This window comes from Gadus macrocephalus, chromosome 8 (assembly GCF_031168955.1).
Source record: "Gadus macrocephalus chromosome 8, ASM3116895v1".
Taxonomy (NCBI): Eukaryota; Metazoa; Chordata; class Actinopteri; order Gadiformes; family Gadidae; genus Gadus; species Gadus macrocephalus.
The window spans coordinates 9,266,336-9,289,138 of record NC_082389.1 but is presented as its reverse complement, the minus strand read 5'-3'; the positions used below and the strand labels follow the sequence as shown (position 1 = coordinate 9,289,138).

The following is a 22,803-nucleotide window of genomic DNA, read 5'->3' as shown; positions in this document are numbered from 1 at the left end:
GAGCCGGTGCTGCAGCAGCGGGGGCGCCCCCACCACCGAGAACAGCACCGAGCAGAGCTCCGGTACGCACAACGCCGAGACCCAACACTTCTTCTTTTTAGTTGTTTTGTTTATTTAGTTTATTTATTTCGGTCACACATCACATACCGGTATATACACATTTAATTTATTCTTTTTAGTTTATTTCGTTTATTTATTTCGATCACACATCACATATATACACAACATTTTTTTTATTTTTTTTTTATTTCGTTTATTTATTTTGATAACATATCACATATATACAAAACTTTGCATACGTTAAAAACGCAGAAAAAAAAAGTCATCTTAATTTAGACATTGACACGATGAGACACTGATGAGGCACGCCCACGCCAATCCAGACACAATTTTTTTGTTGAACATGTTAAAAATAATACTTACAAAATAATGAGCACTAAAATGCAGGAAATAAAGTAAAAAGCAAACAAATGGGATCCTCAGGATCTTAAGAAGCAAGTACATAACTCAAATAATGCACTTCATGTTCAAAAGGGAGAGGAAGAAGATTTTCAGATTTTTTTTTCAGAGAAAATAAATATTCAGTTTGATTCAATCAGTGTCTATGATCTTCAGCTTGTAGGTTTAAACAAATCAAAGCTTTAGGAGAAAACAATAACAAAATATTGGAACAGATGAACCAAACGATAGCAGCAGCCTGGACGGAGAAGAGACGGTTGTGTATACATGGTGTATTGTATACATGGCTGTTACATGGTAGAGCGGGGTCTTGTGCTGTTTTTGTTTGTTTTGCACTAATGTCTTGCTTTTGCCTCCTGCACTCAATCATTTCAATCACCTCCTGGAGGCGGAGCCTTGTGGCTGCAGGTTGCTGGTTGGCTCACCCTGATTGTTGGCGCCGCCCCCACACATATAAAGCCAAGTGGAAGATGGTGGCTCTCTCTCTCTCTCTCTTATTTGAGCACAGACGCTGGCACACTTGTACCTTTTGTTAATTCTGTTCAAGATATATATGTTAAAAAAATATATGCCTATTTGTTGTTGCTCTTGGTGGTTAGAGAGCAAGTGTAGCTATATAGCTTCCATTGTTTTATTTTGTCCGCTGTCGGGCACGGAAGTTAGATAAGCTGAACCTCCAAGGCAGTTAGCGTGAGGTTTATCCTTTGCATTTTTCTCCCTGTTATGGTAATCACCTAGGCCTTTTCTGCAGACAGGGTTTTTTTTGGTTGCTGCTACTGATTTCCCTTGTGCGAAACCTTACGATCATTGTCAACCATAAAATATTGTTTTTCCCCAAAACCCTGTCGTCCATCTTTATGTTGGGTTGTCCAAAGGCTGTCCAAAGGCTGTTTGTTGGACGCCGTAACAATGGCCCTGTTGCGACAATTAGAAAATATAGAAATTTGTACGACCAGTGGAGTATAAGTATTAGCTATCTTGCATTGCAACATTCGCAAACCTTCAGGGATCAACAGGTTTGAACCAAAATATGACTCCACTTGGAAAAAGCCACTGTGTTTCATTTTACACTCACAGAACAAGTCATGTGGTGCCCGATTGTCCCGGCCAGGGCTCTTATTTTGAAGTTCCACACTGGACGCTGTTTGGCGATGGGTGTTTTGTGCCTCTCGCAAGGCAACAGTAGTGTCCACGGCAACGCGCTGTCCTAAGCATTTATCTGTTCTACGCGGCCTCACTCGTCTATAAGCTGCAGGTTGCATGCATCAGTCAAAAGGCGCCAGTGTTCCCCTTGGCGCTCCAGTATCCGATGTCTGCTGTCTCACCAGCCAGCTCATTCATTACCTGAAGCTGCGTCGTAAAATATGCCGAGGTGCAGGTTCGAACGCCAACGGCCATTCATCCCCAGTCCTCCTTTCAGACACCCCAGACGTGACCCTAGCTCCTGTATTTAGTTTGCTTGCGTTTCTTCTGCTGCCAGTTCCTTTGTTCCACTGGTAGGCAGTCAGAGAGCAACTGGTCTGCGTCATTCATTAGTGTGATTCACAGACATTAAGGGCGGTTGTAAATCTAACTAGCGTTTGTGTACATTACACCAAATTACCCAAGGGCGAAAAGTAAGCTCCCGTCAGTTTGTAATGAGCTGTGAGCTACGTGGGATACACTCTCACCAAGACCTTCATCCAAACAAAGATGCCACTATGAGCCATGAGAACGCAAAGCCGCTGTAAAAAGCAGACGCAATAAATAAATGGGCTGAACTTGGTGGGTGTTTAGACAGTTTATTAGTCCGAGGCATCAGTGCAAGATTAAGGTATATGTTTCACAGACTCTAGGCGGTTGGAAAACAAGCCCTTTTGCGATGTTGAGTCTTGGATATCTTTTATGTACAGTATGTATAGATCTTTACATAGACAGAAAATGAATCAGGGTGTATGTTTCTGAATTTTTTTTTCCCTTAAAGTAAATAATATATCGATGTTACTTTTTAGCCCGATCAATACCAAGGTTATGGCGTCGCTTGTGCCTCCTTTCCTCTGTTCCTCTGGCGTGTGTGAAACGTAACGTTTGCTCCCTGCTTCCGCCGCTCCAGACCTGAAGAACAAATGGCATCTGGTGGTGGACCGGCTCACGGTGCTGTTCCTCAAGTTCCTGGAGTACTTCCACAAGCTGCAGCTCTTCATCTGGTGGCTGCTGGAGATCCACATCATCAAGATCGTGTCCTGCTACATCATCCTGGTCTCCATCAAAGAGGTACGCAGCACGACAGCCGGGACCACAGCCGCAACGGGTCCGGCTCCTCTACTTGAGGTCGCAAGGTGCACGCTTACAAGCTAGTAAAAACAGGCCAGGTGCCGTAGCTGTTGTCGGAACACGTGTCGTATCGGTGTTGGGCAACGTCAGCTGACGTTCTACAGGTGGGCGGCGGTGTTTGTTGGGGGCAGTGCACAAGCAGTTTTCTTTTTCACTGGAAACACGGCATGGTAAAATTGAGTCAGGATGCACATTGTGGGAAACGGACAGCTGATGTCACCCAACGACGTGTTTTATTTGGTATAGCTGAGTGGAAGAGGTTCAGTCGAATGGTGACTCGATCAGCAGCCGGTATCTTTCTTGCCAAATAGGGGCTGGTCTCACGAAACAGCTTCCTGTCCCCTTTTGACGGTTGTTTCACCCTGAGACGCCTGGGCGTGGAAGCGTTGCCTCATAACATCAACAGCACGTCAAGTGACGCATTAAGGCCCCCCCCTCCCCCCCCCCCCCCCCTATCTCCCCGTACCCTGCCTCCCTTTTAATTTGACATAAAGGCCTGGGAAGGGATCCGCTCGCCTGCTTTGTTTCGTACAGCACTATGAGATCTGTTTATTATTCATTGTGCTGAATCAGCCCGATCTGCATTGATTTGAAGCGCAGAGGTTTGAAAGCCAAGCCCACAGTGGTAGGTCTTCACGCTAGAGGTGTTCCCGAAGTTAAAAGCAAACTGCTGGTCGCTGCTCATGAACTTCAGCACAGCCAGGAAGAGCAATGACTGCTGGTTGAGTGAGCGCGCGTGTTTTCGATTGCGCGTGGTCGTGTGATGTGTTTGTCATGCCATTGTCCCCTGTTAGATCGAACCGTTTCTCAATGTCATATCATTATCGTCCTTTTTCCTTTCCTTTCTTCTCTTTCTCCCGTTCCTCCATCTTGTCAATAGAAGCGTGGTTAATGGGCCAGCTTCTGTATAGACCAGTGGGGTTTACCGACATAAAAATTGTGTGTGTGTGTGCGTGCGTTGTTTTATGTCTCCCCGTCAGGTGTCCCTCTTCAACTCGGTGTTCCTGGCGTCCTGGGCCTTCGCCCTGCCCTTCACCCAGGTCCGGCCCATCGCCTCCAGCATCTGCACCGTGTGGACGTGCGTCATCGTCATCTGTAAGATGTTGTACCAGCTGAAGTCCATAGATCCGGAATTCTACTCCAGCAACTGCACCCTGGTGAGCAGACACAACATCGCTGCCTTGGTTTTTTTTTAAGAGCGGAAGGCTGGTAACCGGAAGGTTGCTAGTTGGATCCCCGGCTCCTCCTAGCGGAGTGTCGAGGTGTCCCTGAGCAAGACGCCTCGACCTTACTGCTCCCGACGAGCTGGCTGTCGCCCGGCGGGGTCGACTCCGCCCCGTCGGTGTGTGAATGTGGGCATGAATGGGTGAATGTGAGGCAATACATTTACCTTTTAACATTCGGAATGTAGTATGGAGACTTCATATCATTGGTTTCTATAGATTTATTTAATGCATGCCGTAGTTGATTGACTAACTGTGGCTGACACCCCTCCTCTATCCACAGCCAGCAGGCTACGCACTCAAAATAATGGAAGAACTGACGAGTGAGTCTGTGCTTTATAAAGAGCCGGTGGATCCAGCCAACTGGGTGGGCCTCATGAAGTCTGAACCCCTGTTGGAATACCTGCGGGTAAGCACTGGTCTTACTGGGAGGGGAGATGCATGCAAGGGTGCAAAAATCTATAAAGTAAAAAATGTATGAAATTGCATGGAAAGAGAAAACGTTGTATGGGATATGTTAAAAACAAAATACATATTCATGGGATCAGGTCTGTGGTGCAACAAAGAAAACCTTTGCATGTCAAGTTGACCTATCTAACTATTTGCCCAAATCATTCCCACGACCCCAAACGTACGTAATGGCCATGCCCGAATTCTTCCCCCTCTGAACGGATTTTGTTTCGCCCGAAAAAAAATCAAAGCAGGGATCGACGCACCGTACGAAGTTCCTCTGTTTTCACTATTCCCGCTGAACTGCGTGTGTCGTGTGTCAGAACAACCTGTTGATGCTGGCCATCCTGGCGTTCGAGGTGACCATCTACCGCCACCAGCAGTACTTCCGGCTCCGCAACAAACTGACCCCGCCCGCCGCCCGGATCATCTTCCACGGCATCACGCGCCAGCACCTGGACCAAGGCATCGTCAACTTCGTCAAGTACTTCGTCAACTACTTCTTCTACAAGTTCGGGCTGGAGGTACGCCGGGAGAACCACGTTGAACCGTCAACGGGGCCTGTTAACGCTCTCCTCAGTGTTCCCGTGCAGGGAACATGTAAACGGACTCACTGGGAACGCTTAGCATGATGCTATGTTTACCTGCGGTGATCACAACCATCAGAGATTGTAGTCAGCACAGTTGATGATCTGTGTGTACCACGTTGAATTGTGCCGGAATAATAATGTCGATATAATATTGTTTTATGTCGTTTCTTTTATTTAGATATCATCTGGGATGGTTTTTCGTTTGTGATGAAAAATAACACGAGGAAGCAAAGGAATGAATGTCTCTATTTACATCTTGGTCATTATATCCAAATGAATAATGATCATTTCAAAACATTTTCTAGAATGTATTCATAGTGAAGGAATCAAACGATTGGGATTCAGGGACACAAATAATAACCTAATGGATGTTCTTCATTCTATCTATGGTTTATATATATATGTATATATATCCTCTGTACATATTTCTTGTCTCTCTCATCTCTCACCCACTGCTTTGTGTCTTTTGTTCTGCGGCTGCCGATTGATTGTTGGTCACATGACTCCCCTAGACGTGCCTGCTGCTGGTGGTCAACGTGATCGGCCAGCGCATGGACTTCTACGCCATGCTGCACGCCTTCGCACTCAGCGTGGTCATGTACCGCCGCCGGAGGAAGGCCATCGCTGAGATCTGGCCCAAGTACTGCTGCTTCCTGGCCTGCATGATCACCTTCCAGTACTTCATGTGTGTGGGGATCCCCCCCGCCGCCTGCAAAGGTACGGCTGGATGTCGGAGTGGAGAACAATGCGATGGATTGATAGTAGTGATCGATATTTGCGTTTTTTGACGTGTATCGCATCAAACAATTTTTCTTTTTTTACACATTTTTCTCGCCATAATTTACAGACAGTTCAATAAATGTTCCTTTTTTAAATTGAGACTTGTGACATTTGTGATCGTCATTGTTTGATTTTTAATGAGGTAAAAGGAGGGAGTAAAAGCAGTATCGGCACAAAATATCGGCTCAAGAAAATCGGTATCGGTCATCGGCTAAGGCTGATTAAAAAAAAATCGGTATCGGCCCTAAAAAATCCATATCGGTCGATCCCTAATAGATAGATACAACTTTATTAATCCCCCGTAGGAGAAATGTGTTTGTTGCAACAGCCCAGCAGCAGTGGAAAAAAACCCGGATAAAAATACAATACAATACAATAACAATACAAAGTACTAATGAAAACAAAAAGACGCTAAGGTAAATGATAAACTAAATGCTAAAGTCAAGACAAGACAAACAGAACAAACAACAACAAACAGAGGAAACAAAACAGACAGTATAAATTATAAAAGTGTAAAGTGTAAATTAAGTGGCTAAGTACCAGAAATGCAATGTACACAAAGAGAGAGAGAAACAAAGATTCAGTGGTTCATGCAGAAAGAGTATAATGATCAGAGTTTACACACTCAGAAGGGACTGTTGTTATGTTGCGTTGTTCTACCTCATTAGTTGTTGGTGGCTGGTGGACTGAACGCAGAAGCTGAACAATAAAGTAGTCTGAAATCAGTTTCCAGAGCTAATCTACCGTTTGACCGATATACATCGATAGCCGTTGGACAGCGGGCATAACATTGCCTCTGGCATCTCATAGTAGGCAATGTTTTTTCGTGTCTGGAATGACGGATATTTGCTTGTCTTTTGTGTGTGATTGCTTACAGACTACCCTTGGAGATTCCCCAACTCTGGCACAGAGTCCAACGTGGTCAAGTGGCTCTATGTTCCTGACTTCCACACAAAGCCCAACCCAATGTTCCTGTTCTGTACGTATATTTCTGGTTGTTCTCTATACTGCAGACAGGTTTCATTTTGCCAATGGAATGTCATGCCAGGTTTTCTGTTAAATGCCCTCCTCTTCTCTGTTCTCCTTCTTTATATTTGTATCTCTTCTCCTCTTCTCTTCTCTCCTCCTTTTCCCACCCCTCCTCCTCTCCTCCTTGCCTCTCTCTGCCGCTCCTCTCCCCTCCTCCTCTTCTCATCATACCTCTCTTCTCCTCTCCTCACCTTGCCTCTCCTCCTCCTCCTCCTCCTCCTCCTCCTCCTCCTCCTCCCAGATGACTTCATGCTGCTGCTGTGCGCCTCCCTCCAGAGGCAGGTATTTGACGACGAGAACAAGGCGGCCGTGCGTCTCATGGCCGGGGACAACGTGGAGATCTGCCGGGACCTGGACGCCGCCACCTTCAGCGTGCACAACCCCGTCCCCGACTTCATCCACTGCAGGTACACGCGCCTTAAGATGAACACCACCAGGCTAAAGGAAACCTGGGAGGCCAAAGACCACCTGGCGCACTCTGTGACAAAAGAGCTGGAACATGGGGAGAGGCCCAACATGCTACCAGGGACCGAATGCAATGGAGGCGGCTCATTGAAGACATATGTTCCATAGGGGAAGAAGAGGAGGAGTAGTAGTAGGTAGACACCCTCCACCTTCCTTCAGGCTCACATGCGCTCCCCTAACGCCAGGGCAGGGTTACGTTGAGCCTGGGGGGGGGGGGGGGACACATGCCTTACAGCGGATGAATGATTCCTCACTCTCCTGATGTACTCTGACGTTCCTGCTAGAGGAAGCCGTTTCCTGGGTAACTCTAGAGACGGTAGTACGCAAACCCAGGAGTGTTTCCGTAAAAAATAAAAACACGCACCCTTTGGTGAAATAGCGTCAAACGTAAAAATGGCGGTGGCTCTCGTTTGGCTCTCCCACCACCGTTGAACGGATGATGGGCTGGCCTGGTTGGTGAAGAACATGTTAGGATTTATACACCGTACAGTTTGAACCTCCCTCTTCATTAGGAGAAAGAAGAAGTGGGCATAGGAAGGGAGCAGCGATAATCTCTGGGCTCAGGGCAACGAAACGGCCAGCGCACAACCAGCGCACAGCGAAGCACCGCTGACCTGCAGGCATTGATTCGTTTGTGCTCTTCTCATCATCCCACTGTTTTGATGTGCAGAGTGGGCAAGTCTTTTATTAACGCACTCTGTGTACATCAACACAGCCCCCCCCCCCCTGCCCCCAGCGAGTCCAGAGAAAGAGATCGCCGCTCTGGCCCGAGCCGCCCGCAGTGCCCGTTCAGCACTGCACTTATTTCACTTGTTTCCCCTCCAGGATCAAATTACGGACTCACAGGGAGGAAGAAGCAAGGGATGGGGGGGGGGAGGGGGGCGCAGTTGAGAGATAAATCCATAATCCACCAAAAACACTCTGTCCGTCACTCGGCGACTCAGACGCTTTTGCCCTGTGCTCTAACTCAATAAATAGCTTTCAAGTAGGGAAGAGGTATTCACCCAGTGCCCTGACCCCCCGCCCCCCGCCCCCCCCCAGCCCCCTTGCTGATGAAGAAGGACACTCACTCAGCTATTCCGGCCCATCACAACGTACACCGCCGTCCTGTCCTAACACACTTCATCATCAGAGCCCCCCCCCCCCCTCTTCCTCCTCCTCCTCCTCCTCCTCCTCCTTAACAGCCTTAGCCTTCCAACCTTTTTTTCCGCCGGCAAACCGCAGGGTTATTAGCGCATGCTACTTCCTATCCTACCTTTCTCCCTGCGCCCTGTGTGCTAATGGCCGCTCTGAGCTACTGCTGCTGCCTCCGTTTATGATGCTGCTGTTCTCACATGAGGGCGAAACACGAGCCATAACGTATGTCGGCTTATGTGAAGCAAACGGGGGTTCGTGCCCATTGATGCGTTCGTACGGGGGGGGGGGGGGGGGCCCTACCGTTCTGAGGAGTACCTGGGCTTTGAGCGACAGGGATCACGTTTCAGACGTTGCTGCCCCGCGCATCAGTCAAGCCTGCGTCTAATTCAGTCACCATGATGGATGGGCGGATCAGCCGCGCGGCAAAGTACCGTAGAAGCCCTGTGTAGACACGCTGCGTGGGCACTGTGCATGCAGCCAGCTGGTCGGAGGTGCAGTGAATGTATCTGCTGGAGGAACCCGGTCAGGCAGACGGATAGTGTTTGCAACCCTGTGAAAGTTTAAAGGGGACGTAGTATACCGTCCAGGTGATGGTGGGTTTAGCCGTTACAAGCTGTTTTGAAAATCTGCCTCTTCTGACAAATCACAAGTGGGCGTGTATGACCCATGTATCTAGATGGTTGACGATGGATGAGCCACGTTTGCTTCTGTCCACTGGGTAGGCTGGTAGACAGATCTATCCGACACGCATCTAGGTGGACACGCCCACTTGTGATGTCAGAAGAGGCCGATTTTCAAAACGGCTTGTAACGGTTCAACCCACTAACACCTGGTGGTATAATAGGCCACCTTTAAAAAACAAAAACAAAAAAAAACATTGGTTGTGACATTCAAACCTTGACATGACATCTTCGGTTACATATATCCTGCATAATATCCGGGTTGCAAACACTGCATCTATTAAGCAAAGTGGAACTTCTTTTGTTCATCACAAGGTCGGTTCTCCCCATGCTAAATGCTACCGGCAGCTGTCTTCAGCGTCAGGACGTCTTCAGCCGAGGTCACGGCTTAAACATTCACCGTGTGACCCCTCAACCCCTGGCTGACCCCCCTCTCCTGCCTCCAGGTCGTACCTGGACATGCTGAAGGTGACCATGTTCAGCTACTTGTTCTGGTTCGTCCTCACCATCCTCTTCTTCACGGGTACCACTCGCATCAGCGTCTTCTGCATGGGCTACCTGGTGGCCTGCTTCTACTTCCTGCTCTTCGGGGGGGAGCTGCTGCTCAAGCCAATCAAAAAGATCCTCCGCCTATGGGACTTCCTCATCGCCTACAACGTCTTCGTCATCACCATGAAGAACATCCTGTCGGTGAGTGCACCACGTCGGCACACCTCGGACCGCTTTGTTTTATCCGTTACGAAGTTTGTTCGCGTGATGCAAGGTCACAATGCATTTTATGTTTTCAGATGAATTTATTAAAGATTTCAAAGGTGACATAATATACCACCAGGTGTGAGTGTGATTAGCCGTTACAAGCCGTTTTTGAAAATCGATCCAGCACACATCTAGGTGGTCTCGCCCACTTGTGATGTCAGAAGAGGCTGATTTTCTAGACGACTTTCTAACAGCTAATCACACTCACACCTGGTGGTATATTATGTCAACTTTAATGAAAATAAATGTCTGTTAAATCACTATCCATCGCCGAATGAGGTAACGCATTGGTGATTGAGCATAGGACCTGCCGATGGCAGCCCTTGTATTCACAGTATAATGATTTTTTACAAAATGGATATCGACGTCGTTACGATTGGGATCTATGGGAATTATTACCGCTTATCGTCAAAAGTTGTCGCCAGGAAGAACAAAAAGAAAATCTTTGAGATTTATTTTTCTGGGTCCACAGAATGTGATGCTTGTGACATTGTATGGCTCCTGCTGTTGTCCTTCTAGATCCTTGCCTGTGGTTACATCCACACTCTGCTGGTGAAGCACTGCTGGTTGATCCAGCTGCTGAGCCTTGCTTGCACCATCAAGGAGTACAAATCAAACGATATCAATCAGGATCACATCGGTAAGACACACGACTCCATCCCACTTTGCCTTGGAGCGTTCAACCTCTCTCTCTCTCTCTCTCTCTCTCTCCGGGCCTTCTCGTTTGGGGCTCCCAGCTTGTCTGATTTGATTTGGTGAACAAAATCCTTCCAGAGAGGTCCCAATTCAACAAAACAATCTGATTCCCCCACAGCAAGAAAAATAACTAGAACTACATTAGCTTTGTAGTTGGTCCTGATGAAATAGTATCGACCATAGAAAGTCAGGTATTTAACAAGGAAGAAATCCAACCCCGCACAGGCTCCACAAACCCACTATATGTTGTCCTCTGCGTTGTTGTTCCTCATCACTTTAGCTCCCTCCCAGGTCGATTCACTCTTCCATTTCAACATCGGCAAAAATCAATTTGCCGTACTGCTCCAGGGCACAGGTGCTGTTCCTGTTTTAGGGCGGTTCAATATCACCGTAAATGCATCGTTTGGAAAGGGCCACGTGGCAATGCACAGATTCCAATAAAAACAGAAAGAAGCCGACGTCAGGCCGAAGAAGTCAGGGAGAGCCTCTTAACATCGCAGTGGGACGTACTGAGCGGGCGTTTTCTTTGCCAACGCTCGGAACGTGGTACACACCTAAACTATTACTAACAACCCCTTCGACCCTGGTCACTTTGAAGCAGAGACGATCTGCATGGTGTCAGCAGTGGTGTTGGTGCCGTATTGGAGTACACCAAGTATGATCATGTGCCGTAATGCAACAAGGCCCTTCCTGACTTTCACATCCCTATTGATCCGGGTGGTACTCTAACACTGTGTATACCTCCCCCACCCCCCCCACCCCACCCCTTCAGATATAGCGGACCAATGCGAGCTCCCCAAGGACGAGGCGGGCATCATCTGGGACAGCATCTGCTTCGCCTTCCTGCTGCTGCAGCGCCGCGTCTTCATGAGCTACTACTTCCTGCACGTGGTGGCCGACATACGCGCCTCACAGATCCTTGCCTCCAGGTAGACACCCCCCCCCCCCCCCATGCGGGATCCGTGTCAGTCACCACAGAAGGCCACACCCCTGGTGATGTCGGCCACTAAAACCCCAACACTAGTTGTAGATGGGTAAGGTAGACAGGTTGGAGGGGCTACGGCGTAGTTTTGATTAAGTGAATCAGTTAGTGCAAAGGTGCTCTTTGGTATACAAAAACATAGTTTCTAAAAAGATAGGCTGACCAAGGCACTCTTCTTAAAGATAAAGAAGCTTTAATAAATAGGCTAATTCATAATGGAATTCTTAAAAAGTTGCCAACATGTTTCGGCCATTGTAGGCCTTCATCAGGGCAAAAAGTTGTAGATGGGTCTGAATTAGATGAGGTTAAAACCATGCTATTGTGTTGGTACCCTCTTATCGGCTGATGTGGTTACCCACTCCCCTGCTGATAAAGCGTTGATTTGACACACCTGTGCAGGGGCGTTTATAGCCCCGCCCGACGGTGAGGAAAAATGTTTATTTTAAAGCCGGCGTTAAGGCTGACACCTTATACCACCAGGTGTGAGTGTGACAAATGGGCGTGTCCACCTAGATATCATACACCTAGGTGGACACGCCCACTTGTGATGTCAGAAGAGGCAGATTTTCAAACGGCTTGTTACGGCTAATCACACCCACACCTGGTGGTATAGTATACCACCTCGAAGGGGTTTGATCCCCTTTTAACAGCAGTGGGAGCGGAGCCAAGCCTCACCATGCATGCCTCCTTTTTCTTCCTTTGTTCTCTGCATTTGGAGACGGGTGCGGTCCAACGGTTGTGCGTTGTGCTTGCTTTCTGTGGGTCCCAGGGGCGCGGAGCTGTTCCAGGCCACCATCGTGAAGGCAGTGAGGGCCAGGCTGGATGAGGAGCACAGGTCCATGGAGCAGCTGAAGAGACAGTGAGGACACCTCCGCACCACTCGGACACATCGTTCACACCGGCAGAGTTTGAAGCAAACACGTCCCTTTAAGACTCATCTCCCGCCGGTCTTGTGTTGAGTTTGTTTTGCACTTCAAATGCTAGCGGGCAGTTTCGAATATGTCGTTGATGTTTGCTATTTATTCGATTTAATTAGGTTTTATTCACCTTTATGAAGGACCGTGGTCTAGCAATAACATAACCAGATGACCAAAGTGTGTTAACCTCAAATTGCATCCGTGGAGTAAAACTGGTGACTGGTTAAAGCTCTTCTGGGAAGCCAGCTGATTGTACTGCATGATGTACTTCTAATGTGATAATGTACTTCTAATGTGATAATGTACTTCTATCACTTGCGCTTACCTCGGAAGGAGGACTCACAGGTTGCATTAACCTCCACTGGCCCCTCTAATGACCACTCCACAGTAACATAATGGGGCCCCCATCCTAATTTCCATACGGATCTCTATTTGTTTTGATTAAGTCAGCGTTTGGGCGCGGTGTCTTTGTCCACTCCCGAGCATTAGCTCCAACAGCAACAACATGTATAGATCATTTACCTCACCAGACAAACATAGCGCAGCACATTTGAGCCACGTTAAAATGCAGGGCGAACTCAAATCGCCGGCAGAACGGGCTGGGGCGACCCAGCCTACCTTTTAACCCTCTGCTCCCATCAGGATGGACCGCATCAAGATGAGGCAGCAGAAGTTCAAGCGGGGCAAGGAGAAGATGCTGAGCATGACCCAGGAGTCTGGCGAGGGCCAGAGCCTGGTGCCGCCCGAGGAAGAGGATGACGGTACGGAAAAGGCCACCGGCACGGCCCGTCTAGTGACGCTTCACGGTTCACTGTTGTGTAGCTAAATGGGAGAGAGGGGCGGGGTTTTACAGGTTTCAGAGAAAGCTCTCGGTGGAGAAAGGTAAGGGCATGTGTTGTGTTGTAAGGCCTCTATAGGTTGAAGCCCTAACCAAGCTCTACTGTATAGACAATGTAAATGTGGTAAAAAAAAAAGAAATGTGAGGTTCATTTTCTAGCATGATTTTTACTTTCAGATTTTGCTGTTTTTAACGCAATCAGTTTTTGCTGTTTAAGTTCAATTTATGCTCCTTCTAATCAATACATCTAGGCTTTTTAGGTTACATTCATCTCCTTTTGGTCAATTCATGCTCTTTATTTTTACTTTATAACCTCTGCCTTTGAATCTAAAAAGAGCAACGTCTTGAAAAAAAAAAGATAATACAATGTCTTGAGTGATTTATCTATGAAATGTTGCATTGATCTATGTGTGGAATTTTTAGGAGCAGAGCGAACGAAAGCCAAGACCAAAAAAAAGCAGTGGTGGAGGCCGTGGGTAGACCATGCTTCTAGTAGGTTGGCCCCTCCCCCCTCTCCTTTCTTCCACTCTGATTGGCCCTTGTGTCCTTGATCAGAACTCTTTGAGGATTCCCACACTGACCCGGGGCTCTGAGGAAACCTCTGCTATACCAAAAGCTCCTCCCAGACCTTGGCCCTTCTCTGCCTCTGTTTAGGGACCCATTTCTTCAACAGCCTTCATTGTAATTGGATTAAACCAAAGAAGCGCAGTCAAAAGGTGTTAACTCTGGACTTCAGTGTCACTGTTGGTCTATGGTGGCCGTAAACAGACAGGAACCAATAAGAAAACGACCTAAGGTGTGGGAGACTTGTTGCAGAGGCTTTTGGTATACACACTGGCCTTCCCTTTCCTTAGGATCCCACAGTAGGGAATCACTCAGCTGTAACACGTTTTAGTGGCAAAGAGATGAAGCATCCCCCAGCCTTTCTCTGAACACAAGACAAAGGGTGACGGACTCATCCTTTGCATGTAGACATGATCACGCAACAGGTGTCAGCGCACATGTCGAACCGTTAAAGTCAAACCTTAATCAATGGTTCGAGAAGAAGCGAAAATAATTCCTCCATCTTTCTTCATGTGTGCCTTCCGCTTTGCTGATTGCCTGTTGGTTTGAACCCATGTCTGCACATTCTAGTACAATGCACTCTCACGTAGCATTTCCTTTTTTTTACCAAGTAGTGTGATAATTTCCCCTTTCCAAGGCATTTGGAAGCCAACCTTGTCGTCTTTATATATTTCCCCAGCATACCCCCATCCCACATCCCCTGCCCCCCCACCCCTCCACCCCCCCACCCCCCCACCCCCCCGTCTATTCAGACTTTTCTGTTCAAGGACGCACGGTGTCACACAACTCACACCTGAAGAGCTACACCCTAACCGCTCAGCCACTCGGCTCGCTCCAAGAGCTGTGTGCTCTCCAAACTAACCACCCCAAAAAAAAAACGTCTCCAGTGTTTGCACTTTTTGTTGTGTTCGTTGCGCTGGTAGCGTATCTGCTCGCAAAAAACCTAGAGTTCCATCATCAACCCATACCATCTGTTGATTATCTTCCTTTGGCCCTGTCCATCTTCCTCCAACGTCATCATCTCATACGCTTGGGAGTTTTGAAACCGTGTCCATCGGGTACCGGTCGGCGGGGGTCGGGTTTGGTGTGTGTCACCTGTCAGAGGATGCAAGGCTGTGTTAAGGTTGTGGCGTTAAGAATCAGGCCTTGAATGTTGATTTTGTTGGATCGGTCGTCACACACGTCCATGAACGAAAGGGGAGCCATTCGTCATGTCTTTGGTTTTCAAATGTGTATGTATGGAGGAACGTTGTTATGCTGCTCATAGTGTGAACTTAGGTTTCCTCTTGCCTTGGCTGGGTTTAACTGTGCTTTGCCCCTTGCTCCTCAGTGGTGAGAAGTGGAGATTATTACTTGTTTGAAACTGACAGTGAGGAAGAGGAGGAAGAGGAGGACAAAACCGAGGAGGACCTTCCTAAAAAGTCAGCGTTTCAGGTGAGCTTCCAGGAACCCGGACTTCCGACCCCTTATCAAGTGTTCGGTTAACCCTATAGGCTTCGTACACGTTTCAAGAATACGCAATGACTAGCAACCTGACACATTCATTCGATAAAGGCTTGACAAACACATGGTCTAGTGTGCACAGTTGAATTGTACTCGCTCACTAACTCACTGTCTTTAACATTAACAATGATTTTCTACTAACCTCCTTCTGTTTGATCCTTCTCTCTGTAGCGTGCTATCGGAAAGTTTGCCTCTGCTTTGCTGGCATTGCCAAAGTCTATTATCAAACTGCCCAAAACTGTACTGCAGTATGTAATGAAGGCAGGCAAGGTATTTAAGCAAGAGATTCCTGAGCGCTGTGCTGTTGTGTTGCTGTGAAGTCCTGCCAGCTTGATAATGTGCAATGCATCGTAGGCTGCCTCTCCATCCCATGTGTTTGGTCTCCTTGTCTCGAAGCTCCGTGAGGTGTATTTCACCTAACGTCAGGGGCACAGGCACAAGAACAGCCAGGCAGGATCCGTTGGGCAGGCGCCTCATCCAAAGAACCCCACATTAGCGCACCTCGAAATGCATTTTCGGCTTCTACAATGGCTGGCTTCCATGGTGCTTAGATCACCCGGTGTGTCCTTGTTGTACTCTGGGTTTTAACTTTTTCGGAGAGCCCCGAAAGGGAAAAGACATTAAGACAAGTTAACATGGAATGGAAAGGGACAGTGCAACTTTTGAAGCATGTAGAAATGCCTGAGTGATCAGATTAAAGTCTGCATGAACTAGATCCCTGTACGCGTCTTTTTTTCCTGATCCTCTTTTGTGTCAAGATCCCTTCTTTATTAAAATAAATATACAACTCAAGAGAAAGACAATGACAAGCACCGATGTTGCCTGAGACGATGCTGTGTTTGCGTGCATGATTACCGTCATTGGTTTTGCCTTCGCTCCCCTTTTTGAGTCATTGTTTTACAGTTTGCTGTACAAACAAATGGTTAAGTGGTTCTGCTGTCTCCCACCAGTTCCTCTACCACGCCTGGATCACAGACCCCAAGACGGCTCTCAGGGAGAAGGCCAAAGAGAGGCGCAAGTTCTGGAAGAAGTACACCAAGGGAGTGCGAAGCAGAAAAAGCAAGAAAGAGAGTAGGTTCCAGAACCAAAACAAAGTTGATGGATTATTTGGCAGCGGTGGACTCCGCGTTGACTAACACGTACGTTCCGTGTTCTGTGTGTATGTTTAAAGGTCATGTGACTATAGAGGTAGGAGACCTGCCGGAGGGTGTAGGGGAAGACGAGGACAGCAAAAAGTCTGAAGGCCCAGGTTTGTTGTTTCCCTTTGCCATGACAACTGTAGCCACGGGGACAATAACATCTGCCTATTCACTTGAGTCTGAAAACCAAACAAAACCTCATGGGGTTAAGCCAACACGCGAGCTTCATTTCATGCCAGGAATGTCCCTTTTGAGGTTTATATGTCTCTGATGTGTCAGGGAATCCAAAAAATACAATATGTAGTCACATCAAACGTCACATTTAGGACTCTAGTCTAAACTCGCCTTTTTAAAAACCATGTAAAGCGTGCGTGCAAACATAAAGGCCTACCATGACCCCTTTCCCACAGACAACGTCATCAAGCGCATGTACAACATCATCAAGTTCTTGCTGGTGCTGTGCCAGACCACGGTGGACAGTTTCACCAAGTGGATGAATGAGATGTGCCAGGAGCACATCGACATCTCCAGCGTGCTGCGCATCGAGCGCTGCATGCTCACGCGCGAGGTCAAGAAGGTACGCTCTGCCATAAGGCTCTAACTGTTTAAGAAATATTGTGCTGTCAAAAATCACTTCACCTAAATACTGCAATACTTCAATGTAATAATGTGCACTTTCCACTGTACATGTGTCATTTAGTATTTATTCCTGTAGTGAAGGACCTCTTGGCCTCATTTGTTGTGCAACCCCTGGGTGTGTACATTTATGCCCTTATGGCATGACATTGTAATCACTGTGATTTTTTTTTATTTTATTGTATGTATGTATTGCTGGACACACTTTATTTTATTATTGCATCTTTCTAAAGTGAATGTCTCATGTTAACTCTCATGGATGGAATAAAGTTCTTGTGTATCTATCTGGTCTCCTCCAGGGCAACGTGCCATCCAGGGACCACATCCACGTGTACTACCAGAAGGCCATGAGGCTCAACATGTCCCGGCAGTCCAGCATGGACCTGCTCAGCGAGGACGACTCGGGCTCCCAGAGGGTCCCCAGACGGAGGCAGGGGCGCTTCCCCATGGGGAGCGGGGACTCCATGGCCTCCCGGGACAGCATCTCCAGGTAGGGGGGGGCCAGCGCTCCGGCTCAGCCTATGCAGAACATATACATGCATGCATACTTCCCTCTAGCCATCCATCCATCCATCCGTCCACCCACACTAACACACACGTTTTAATTACTTTTTACCTCCTTCGATATCTAGTCATATTGGCATTAGTAAAGTAAAGTACATAGATGCAAACAAAAACGTGGAGCCTGCATTCACAAACGGAATTTGTGCCCTCCAAGTTCTATTAGTCGGCATGTTGATGTTTCAGAGAGGCATGTGCTTGTATCGATGCCACGAGGATTTTCCACTGGAGAATGACGCATGACGTGCTCAATCAGCCTAGCTACACAGGACTTAACCGCCACTGAATGGACTTTGCGCCATTCGCCACTAGCGACCGTACCGTTCCCGTGGCTCCGTTTGTGTGTTGTGTGTGTGTGTGTGTGTGTTTGTGTGTTGTGTATCGCGACTGGGGGAGGCCCCCTCATGATTTCACCGCCGCGTCGTACGCATACAATATACTGTCTATTGTATGACATGTTAGCCCCCCGGAGCTAACATGGCGGCTCGTCATCCCCTCCCGCGCCGTCTGTCTGTCCACACCAGCGGGTACACGGAGGCCACCATGCTGTCCCGCCAGTCCACCCTGGACGACCTGGACGGCATGCCCGAGTGCATCCCCAAAACCAGCGAGCGGGCGCGGCCCAAGCTGCGCAAGATCTACGGCATGGACGCCTCCAACTCCTCGGCCGACAGCGGGAGCAGCCTCGTGTCCAGGTTACCCCCCCCCCCCCCCCCTCCCCATCTCACCACATACTCACCATCATACTGCATGACATGAGGCACGTCGTCACGTTGATGTGTCTCATGTGGTCTTCACGGCGGTGGCACCTTTTAACGACGACTGGTGTCATACTCTCTGTTCTGTGTGGCGTTCTGGGGGTGTGAGCGGGCGTGGCCGGTTGTAAAGTAACCTGTTGTCCCGTCCCGTCCCGTCCCCCCCACCTCCCACGGCAGCGAGGCCACCCAGTGTATCACGCTGTACTCCCGGCAGGGGACCACGGACACCATAGAGGAGGTGGAGGACGAACACGACCTGGGAGAAGACGGGCGCCAGGCGGAGCCAAGGGGCTGCCAGGAGCCGGAGGGCTCTCTGGAGCCGGGGGGCTCCCAGGAGCAAGAGGGGTCTGTGGAGCCAGGGGGGTCACAAGGGCCAGAGGGCTGCCAGGATTATGAGGGGTCCCTCGAGCCGGAAGGGTCCCCACAGCCAGAGGGGTCCATGGAGCCAGAGGGGTCCCCACAGCCAGAGGGGTCCCCGCAGCCAGAGGGGTCCCCACAGCCAGAGGGGTCCATGGAGCTAGAGGGGTCCCAACAGCCAGAGGGGTCCATGGAGCTAGAGGGGTCCCAACAGCCAGAGGGGTCCTCGGAGTTAGAGGGGTCCCCACAGCCAGAGGGGTCCTTTGAGCTAGAGGGGTCCCCACAGCTAGAGGGGTCCCCACAGCCAGAGGGGTCCTTGGAGCTGGAGGGGTCCGCACAGCCAGAGGGGTCCCAGGAACAGGCGGAGTGCGGGGATTCTGAGGGGTCCCAGGACCCTGAAGGGTCGGAGGAGCCGGACTGGACTCAGGTACTGGACGGGTCCCAGGAGACGGAAGCCGGGCCCTGGGGAGTGGACAACCCTGCTTGGCAGAAGGACGACGAGGAGGAAGGCCAGGAGGACCAGTGCAGACAAGGGGTCTCCTGGGATTCCTTTGGCCCAGGAGAAGGCCCCTCCATGACGGGGACGGAGACGGAGGAGGGGGCGGGGGCGGGGCCGGCCGGGATCCAGGACCCGGACTACACCACAGATAGCGAGGACGGGGAGGCCGGTGCGCGCGAGTCCTCCCGGCGCCGGGGCCGGTCGGCGCTGCTCTACACCCCCGACACGGACGCCTCCAAGACGTCGGACGCAGAGGTGCCGCCGAGTTACAGCAAGGTGGTGAGCTTCGACCGCCTGGAGGTCAGCGACGACGACAGCGACGTGGGCCGCGGGAGGATGGCGATGACCTCAGACAGCCGGTCGGAGGGCAGCACGCGCTCCGACCTGGCGCAGCCCTCCATGATGACCGAGCTGACCGCCAGCGAGCTGTTGCTCAGCAAGTGAGTACCGGTACAACAACGACACTATTGATGACACTAATGGCCTGCTGACTGCGAGCATGAGATGGGTCAACACAATGCAACTAGTTATCCGTCTTGATCGAATTTGTATGAGAAAGGGACATTTAATTGAAACCTGCAGAAGACTATGTACATGTATTTACTGCTGCCAACACCTTTGTTGAAAATGTGTCTTCAAGGGCTGATAATCCCACGTTCCCGCAACGCAATGACCACGCAGACGCTTCGACGCAGTCCTGAACCTTTGTGGTTCTGCGCCGGGTTTTAGTGAGCGGACCAATCACAGCCCTTGCTTCTGTGTCGCCTCGACGGAAGGTTATGATTTTTGGGAGGCGCACGTCAGGCCCTTGCGGTGGACGCAAGGAGGGTCCGCAAGGACGTAAGGGGTCCGTAACCCCCCTTACGTTGCGTGAACGTGGGACCATAAAGGGCCCTTAAGTGTTTTAAGAGTATTATCCATCCAACCGTGGCTGAAGAAACCGTGGTTTGATTCAGGGTATCGGGGATAAAGAGGAGCCAATCCTAATCATGTTGAACCATAATCGCTGCCGTGAAGGTTTAAATACGCCTCAATCAAAGCTGATCCCCATCTCTTGGAATAATGTGAAACTCACCCAATTCGTTAGCGTCCCTATTTTAATTGTTACCATGGAACGAGGTCGAAGCCGCCTGTCTCTTCCTCACCTCACTCCTCATCGCTCTCCACTCGCCCTCGCCGCCGCTCTGTCCCCCCCCCCCCCCCCCTGTCCGTCCAGGATGTTCTACGACGAGGAGCTGGACCAGTCAGAGAAGTTCTATGACAGCCAGCCGCTGGGGCTGCAGCTGGGCTACGCGCTGTACAACATGCTGGTGGCCCACTCGGAGATGGTGTGCTACCTGGTGATCATCCTCAACCACATCATGTCGGCCAACCTCGCCACGCTGGTCATCCCCATCAACATCTTCCTGTGGGCCATGCTGTCTGTGCCGCGTCCCAGCAAGCGGTTCTGGATGACCGCCATCGTGTACACGGAGGTGGGTCGGGGGGGGTTGATGCATTTGTGGATGTGTGGATAGGTATCTATACAGTTAAGTACATATATATATAAATATATTTAGATGTGTGTGTGTGTGTGTGTGTGTGTGTGTGTGTGTTTGTGTATATTTATATTTATGTATATGTATATATGTTTATGTATATATATATACTGTGTATATATATATGAATATGTCTATATATATATATATGTATATATATAGGTTATACAATATATGTATATATCTGTGTGTGTGTGTATATATATATATATATATATATATATATATGTATATATATATATATATGTATATGTATATGTATATGTATATATATATGTATATATATATATATATATATGTGTAAGAGATAATGTAGAGAACGCCGGTCATTATCGGGAAAATAATGCTTATTTTCTTCATGTGTGTAACTTCATGTGTGTAACTTCATGGTGTGTCTTTTTACAATTTATTTGTAACCAGCATTCGTAGTGTTGATCAGCAGAGAAATAGTCTGCCAAAGACGTTGACGTCGCTTAGCAACCGAAGATGCTGGGGTTGACAAGTTAGCGGACTACTTGCGGAGTGTTACCATAGATGTCATTAGAGGCAAAAAATCCTTTGTCTTCTTGACAGCAGTCAATTATACTTAGCAACGGTGAATTATGAAATATAATTCCCTGCCGGAAGTTGTGAAGGCCCCATGCAAGTGAACGGAGCGTTCCACGGCATTGAGAAGAGCCGTGCAATAAATATATATAATCTTTTTTGCAATGTTCTCTGGAATTCGTTATTGACTGGTCTAGCCTCAGGGCTTATGCGTGTTATTGTTCATTAAGTCATGGCCTAAAAATTATTAAAATATATACTTGCCAATATTGCAGTAGTCAACCATGCCTTCATGTAAAATGTGAAGAAACATGAGCATGGAATATTTCTTGTTATCACTGCTGGGTATATTCCAGAATACTTTAGAATAGATTTGAAATGTCAATTGAAGGGTTATTACAGAACAATAAAACTTACATATACGTAGAATGAATCTGGAAAGATATTTCTGCGTTGCAATGCTGATTTCTAATTGGCTGACTCATAGCGCCATCATCATTGCACTCTGTTTTCCTCTCCTCCTATAGGTCACAATCTGCATCAAGTACTTCTTCCAGTTCGGCTTCTTCCCCTTCAACCAGATGAAGGCGGAGAAGTCCAAGCCGTACCACCCGCCCAACATCATCGGTGTGGAGAAGAAGGACGGCTACGCCCACTATGACCTCATTCAGCTCCTAGCCCTCTTCTTCCATCGCTCCATCCTGAAGGTACGTCTCCTAGCAACCATGCAGCCTCCGCGGTACCCATGTCCCGATTGTCTGTTTCAAAGTGTTTAATTTGTTTGCATTTGTTTTTGGGTGTCTTAAGTAACTTAATAATTTATAATTGCTTTAAAAGAGTATGTTAAAAATGCGCCTTCATATTGATAACATGATGACATATGTAAATGACTAGTTTGTTTGTAAATGACACGCTGTTAATAATCCTTGGGTGACCGCCGTGCATCACCCAAGTGGGTGCTACACACTGGTGGTGGTGAGTGAGGTCCCCCCCGTTCAATCAATTATTATTATTATTATTATTATTATTATTCTTATCCGCTCCAGTGCCACGGCCTGTGGGACGAGGACGACAAAAGGCAGCAGAAGCGGGAGCAGGCCGCCCAGGAGACGTCGGAGGACGAGGGGAACGGCGTGGGGCGGGCCAGCGAGAAGAAGGAGAAGGTGAGGGACGCGGCGGCGGCCCCGTCGGTGAGGTCGGAGAGCCGGGGCTCCATGAGGTCGCTCAACTTTGACGGCCCCGTGGACTCGGTGCAGGTGCAGATGCACCACTCCCAGCAGAAGACCTTCCAGCGGCGCAAGAGCTCCAGCGGGGGGTCGTTCATCTCCCACCGCTCCGGCCTGTCGTCGGCGCGGTCCAAGAGAGGTAAAGAACGTCCCTGTGATGG

The 22,803-nt window shown here is 48.8% G+C and overlaps 1 protein-coding gene across 3 annotated transcripts in view; it reads left to right on the top strand.

The window, feature by feature from the left end:
- Positions 1-22,803, top strand: part of LOC132462885 (piezo-type mechanosensitive ion channel component 2) — an 85,086-nt gene that overhangs the window by 50,434 nt on the left and 11,849 nt on the right. For 2 of the 3 annotated variants that reach the window (XM_060058664.1, XM_060058665.1), the window contains 25 exons: positions 1-62; positions 2,552-2,712; positions 3,753-3,929; positions 4,279-4,404; positions 4,769-4,969; positions 5,548-5,752; positions 6,693-6,794; positions 7,086-7,251; positions 9,573-9,816; positions 10,402-10,522; positions 11,351-11,507; positions 12,330-12,419; positions 13,120-13,238; positions 13,739-13,807; positions 15,210-15,313; positions 15,554-15,652; positions 16,333-16,453; positions 16,554-16,631; positions 16,932-17,098; positions 17,457-17,647; positions 18,243-18,413; positions 18,654-19,772; positions 20,549-20,807; positions 21,944-22,123; positions 22,463-22,781. The exon at positions 1-62 is cut by the window's left edge and continues 240 nt beyond it. In XM_060058664.1, coding sequence (XP_059914647.1) covers positions 1-62; positions 2,552-2,712; positions 3,753-3,929; positions 4,279-4,404; positions 4,769-4,969; positions 5,548-5,752; positions 6,693-6,794; positions 7,086-7,251; positions 9,573-9,816; positions 10,402-10,522; positions 11,351-11,507; positions 12,330-12,419; positions 13,120-13,238; positions 13,739-13,807; positions 15,210-15,313; positions 15,554-15,652; positions 16,333-16,453; positions 16,554-16,631; positions 16,932-17,098; positions 17,457-17,647; positions 18,243-18,413; positions 18,654-19,772; positions 20,549-20,807; positions 21,944-22,123; positions 22,463-22,781 — 4,808 coding nt within the window. The remainder of the gene's footprint in view (positions 63-2,551; positions 2,713-3,752; positions 3,930-4,278; positions 4,405-4,768; positions 4,970-5,547; positions 5,753-6,692; positions 6,795-7,085; positions 7,252-9,572; positions 9,817-10,401; positions 10,523-11,350; positions 11,508-12,329; positions 12,420-13,119; positions 13,239-13,738; positions 13,808-15,209; positions 15,314-15,553; positions 15,653-16,332; positions 16,454-16,553; positions 16,632-16,931; positions 17,099-17,456; positions 17,648-18,242; positions 18,414-18,653; positions 19,773-20,548; positions 20,808-21,943; positions 22,124-22,462; positions 22,782-22,803) is intronic. The other variant, XM_060058666.1, reaches the window with a different exon arrangement.